At 32.1% G+C, this 5674-nt stretch overlaps 1 protein-coding gene across 2 annotated transcripts in view; it reads left to right on the top strand.

Moving 5' to 3' along the window:
* The window catches only part of LOC144968453 (monocarboxylate transporter 10-like), a 41590-nt gene extending 36619 nt beyond the window's left edge, over positions 1 to 4971 (top strand). For both annotated transcript variants that reach the window (XM_078906839.1, XM_078906840.1), the window contains exons 6-7: positions 2584 to 2662; positions 4642 to 4971. In XM_078906839.1, coding sequence (XP_078762965.1) covers positions 2584 to 2662; positions 4642 to 4946 — 384 coding nt within the window. In that variant the 3' untranslated portion in view covers positions 4947 to 4971. The remainder of the gene's footprint in view (positions 1 to 2583; positions 2663 to 4641) is intronic.
* The last annotated feature ends 703 nt before the right edge of the window (positions 4972 to 5674 follow it).

Below are 5674 nucleotides of genomic sequence, written 5' to 3'. Positions count from 1 at the left end.
AACAACAACTAAACAATAAAGGAATGGTAGTAACCGATTAAGATTTATATTGATAAAAAAAAAGAACTTTCTCTTTGACAACAGAATCATAAATTATTCAATTGTTAATCTTTTCCAACCTGGAATATCAATTGCATATTATTGCAACTATGGTCTGGCTATTTGCACATTTGCTTAATTCATAAAGAACTTCACTATTCTCAAATACATGTGATCACTATGTGGTTGAAACAATATATTAATATATTATATAATATAAAAATGATATAATGTAGCAATATTTGAATGTGTCGTTGATTTAAAGAAAAATGGGAGGGGGGAGGGAGCTCATAATTGATGTATAATACCTTTTACTTTGATTAAGGAATTGCAGACAGGGAGAATTGAGTGGAAATATTCTCAAGACTCTAATAATAATAATAATAATAATAATAATAATAATAATAATAATAATAATAATAATAATAATAATAATAATAAAAAATAAATAATAATAAATACACATTTATACAGCGCTCATTCTCGTGTAAAACACAAGCTCTGGGCACTTTACAGTATAAATTATTAATTTTTAGTGGAAAAAAAATAAATATAAAGAATTTTAAAAATTAAAAAAAAAAAAATAAAAAATAAATCAATCAAATAATAATAAAAAAAAATTGCAATGAATTTATAGCCAAATCAAGGATTCATAGTGTAAATAAAAGCAAATACAGTAAAGATGTGTCTTGAGATTCTTTTTAAAGCAGTCGACAGCACAGTGCTCCATGGTTGCTCTCCTTTGAGCTTCTAGATGTTTATTATAATCTTAACGTTTACCAGTTCTCTACCTCTATTTAGTTTTTGCACTTTTCATTGAAATATTGGTTCAATATCCTGTCTTTCTTCCCCTCTTTTATTGATTACTTTGTTCATTTTCACCTTGTTTTTTATTATTTATTATTTTTTTGGTTTTGTTTGTATTACATTCATAATTGGTGCACAGGCTGCCCTTTGTCCGTGTTCTTTTTAATCCTGCCTATGAATATTTTAATTTTTATTTTAAGTTAAAGGTGCTTGAAAGAGCAAATTGAGATGGAGAGAAAAATAAAGTAGTACATGTGACTCATAAACCTTAAACCATATATACCACCCCCCCCCCCCCCCCCCCCCCCCAAAAAAAAAAAATCCCCAAAACAAACTAGAGCATTTATAAAGTGCAATATACACTAGACTTACTCAAAGCTCTTTACAAACAACGTTCGACCCTTGACCTTATTCAGGAGGCAAACAATCATCACACAAAAATAATGCTGTACGTTTAGCCCCTTTCATGTGAGTCACATTTACTCACTTTACTTTTCTCTCCATAAAATTGATTAATTTTTTGGTTTTTTTTTTTTTTTTTTTTTTTTTTTTTTTTTTTTTTTTGTAAGATCAGAATGGAATTAAAAATCTGGACAGCAGTTTTCATTTGGTTATAGTGGCATGATGTGATGCTGAAAGTGGGAGTCATACGTTGACTGTCTGGGTTGTTTGTGTAATATTTTATCCACTATTAAGAGAGAGAGAGAGAGAGAGAGAGAGAGAGAGAGAGAGAGAGAGAGAGAGAGAGAGAGAGAGAGAGAGAGAGAGAGAGAGAGAGAGAGAGAGAGAGAGAGAGAGAGAGAGATGAAACACATTGATGTATTTTTAAACACATAAATTAAATAATACTTACACTAAAGATGAGGATAGGGTTGGGGCTAAATGATTTATTCTGACCCCCTGTCCACCCAGCATTGGGTAGCTGCTTCTGTTAGGTCTGTTGTGCGGCTATGTGGTCTTGTGGTATGACACTCTCGTTCAGATCGGAAGGTACTGAGTTCGAGCCTCGCTCAGCGCATAGTTGAGTCCTTCGAAAAGGCTCTTTACTCACATTCTCTCACCGTATTCAGGCGTAAAATGAGTGCCTGGCCATTAACAGCATTGTCTCTGTCGGAAAAAAAATGTAATATTGCCTAACAGGCGTCATGTCTCATTCTAAATCTTAAATGTTGTTGTTGGTTAGGGACTCCTCATAAAACGCTTTGAGCACATTAAGTGGATATTGCCCTTTATAAAACCTCAAGTTTTTTGGGGGTTTTTTTTTTAGATCTTGGAGAAAGTACTTAACTGAAATTGTTATTCTCCTTTTCATGCTATAGAATTCTGGCTCCATGAGCCTAATGGCTCCGAAGGATTAGGATTTTATTATTATTGTTATTATTATTATTATTATTATTATTATTATTATTATTATTATTATTATTATTATTATTATTATTATTATTATTATATTATTATTATTATTATTATTATTATTATTATTATTATTATTATTTTTTATTATTATTATTATTATTATTATTATTATTATTATTGTTATTATCATCATTATCATCATCATTCATCATTACTATTACATATAAAGATTAAATTGACAATACAGTACATTTGTATAATGCTCATCCAATGGATGAGCCTAGGTTTCCAACTCAGCATCTCTTGCATGTATAATTAATTACATATGCAATTTATGTTCGTATTAATAACCTTTCCTTCAAACGGTGTTGTCGTTCCCAGCAACGGCCAGCCGTAATGACCATCCAGGAGTTTGCAGCTGTATCCTGTCATGACATATATCAAAGTAGGATAGAAGTCGGTAGGTGGTCAAACTTGTTACTTGTCCATTGGATTTGTCAGACTTGCTTAATTACTTGAACATTTAAACATTCATAATTTTTATGAGGTAAAAATCGTAGTCACTACAAATCACTTTTTAAAAAATCAACAATTTACTCACACAAAGACTACAAACCACTTCATCAAAATTCTTTAAATTATGTAGTCTAGCGTCAATATTCATTTTCAATAAGTTTTAACGATTTGGAGATGCTTATCAAGTTCTGAAATTGGAGACAAAAATTCGTAATTCTACGACTTTTTCGTAATAGTAGGCAGGTCTGGGTTATGATCGATTCTGGAGAGAGAATTTTTTTCCTGTAGCATGGAAGACAGTAGTATGGCGAAGTGGTCTTGTGGTATAACACTTCAGGTCAGAAGGACCTGGGTTTGAGTCCTGCTCTGAGAGGTGCATAGTTGAGTCCCTGGAAAAGGTCTTTACTCACACTCTCTCACCATAATCAGGTGTAAAATGAGTAGCTTTATCTCTGTAGGAAAGATTGTAATATCACCTAACAGGCATCATGTGTCATCCTACATGTTAAGTGTTGCTGTTGGCTAGCGACCCCTTGTAAAGCACTTTGAGCACATTTAGTGGATGTTGCGCTATGAAGAAGCTAAAGTTTTTGTGGTTTTTAACATTTTTTTTATCAATGTCTTTGGATAGATAGCTGTCTAAAGCAATTAACTTTCCACTTTGTCTTATTTAGATCAAAGTGCCGAAGGGATGGGTTTTGAAAAAAGTAATAATCATATTTACAATAGATTTGAACTCAGATATTTCAAGGATCAGACGATGTATTATACAATGTACGAGGGTGGGTCAAAAAGTATTGTGACAAATCTGCTACTGAGTTAATTTCTTTTTAACGTGATGTCATATTTGACGTAATTGAACTTACATATATACTCTTTAAACCAAAAGTTAAAAATTTTAATTCTGTCAAATTTTGACAAAGTTTAACAGTTCCAAATTGCTGGCCCTGTGGATGTTCGTCAGGGACAAAAAGCTGTCATTCAATTTCTTGTTTTAGAAGAAGAAATCTCGAGTAACAATTTTAAATGCATTGGTGAAGTCTATAAACTCAGGCATTTTGTAGAGGCAGTGTTTTAGTTGGATTGAACCTGAGTCGAAGAGTTAATCATTGGAATGGCGATACCCCTCTTCCCCAATGGGAAAACTTTACCAATAGTGTTTTGGGACATCAGAGGTGTAATCCTCATTGATTTCCTACCACAGGGAGTCACTGTGAACTCTGAACGGTACAAATAGACCTTGAAACAAGAGAGCAAGAATTCGTCGTTAGACCGGCTTTGGAGAGTACTGTTTCTTCATGAAAATGCCCTTCCACACACGTGCCAGGAGAAGGGAGGTAATCGCATCATTTTGAGGACAGCGCGGTCTCACTCTCCTTATTAATTCACCAGACTTGACACTTTCGGACTTTAATCTATTTGGTCTACTGAAGGAGGCAATGAGGGGAAATATTTTTGAACATGATGAAGAAGCCAAGATAGTAGTGAAAGATTGGCTCAAAGTTCAGTCAACTTAGTTTTACGAGGACTTGATACTTGACCTTACAAAAAGATGGATTGTGGCTATTGAGAGAGGTGGAGACTATTTTGAGAAGTAGCATTCCACTGGTATTGATTCAATTTGTTTTAAAGTAATAAGCAGAATCCCATTATTTTTTGACTCACCCTCGTATATGCACTTATAAATGTTCATGTTTCATGTTGACTTATTGATTAGACAGACAATTGGATTAAAGCTTTCCTAGATTATTCAGATTTTACAAAGAATTTTACTAAGAATCTTATTTTACATCAAATCAAATTTTCAAAACTACGTGCTATAGATTTTACTTTTTCATATTGACTTTATCATTCTCTTTAATTTCATTTCTCACTGATGTTTCATGGATAGGCTACATACTATTTCATTCTTTCACATATCAGAAAATATGGAGTTGGTCATCTCCCCTGCCGATGCAGCCAAAGTGACTCCCCAGATTCTTACATTGGAAGACATCATGACTACTGCTCCACCTACCATGGGTTCTCAGAAGAATGGGCAAGTTGCTGTAGACAAGGTGGGAGAAGCAGCAGATACGTCGGCTAATGCTGTGGATTCTGCAAAGGATGAAACCCCTACTGAAATTGAAAATCATATTGAAACTAATCAGGAGAAAGAGCCAATGCTACCAAAGATTACGATAACGGAAGCAGAAGATAATAATAGTAATGATCATGTTGATGTCTGAGAAGTGAATCTAATTGTTGAACAATACGTCTTACGTTTGTGATTATATTATAAATAATTTATAGATTATAATTATAAATATTATACAATATATATATATATATATATATATATATATATATATATATATATATATATATATATATATATATATATATATAAAGGTAATTCTCATTATATAGTAGGTAGAGAAATTCTTATGATTCGAAAATTATTATCAGGGATTATTATTATAAATCAATTTCATTTACATATTCATTCAGCATTTAACTGTGCCCCAAATACTACATACCTCAATATACTAATGTTATACCACTTTTAATTTTGAAATACGTATAATAGGCAATCTAATATGTTTCTGTTTCGAAAGGAAAATATAATCATGATGGAGTTTAAATATAATATTTCCAATTTGGTCATTGCCATTATTTTCGATTGTTTATGGCTTTCCATATGACGCTTTACTCTGCCTCATTATATAACACTATATCCAAGTCTTTAACCATTGAAAGTGGACATTAAAACGAAGACAGAAACTTTTCTTTAAAAACAAAAAGAAAAGAAAACCAACACCCCCCCCCCCCCCCCAAAAAAAAAAAAAGAAAAAAGAAGAAGAAACCCAAACAGGAAAACAAAACAAAAACATTTCCGAAAAAAAAGAAGAATAAAAAAATGAATAGAAATCGTATTCATCACAACATGAATTTTTAATACATCTGATTATGCCAT

This window comes from Berghia stephanieae, chromosome 3 (assembly GCF_034508935.2).
Source record: "Berghia stephanieae isolate SIO BIC M18660-M18661 chromosome 3, UCSD_Bste_1.3, whole genome shotgun sequence".
NCBI classification, from domain to species: domain Eukaryota; kingdom Metazoa; phylum Mollusca; class Gastropoda; order Nudibranchia; family Aeolidiidae; genus Berghia; species Berghia stephanieae.
This window is presented reverse-complemented; position numbering and strand designations above follow the sequence as displayed.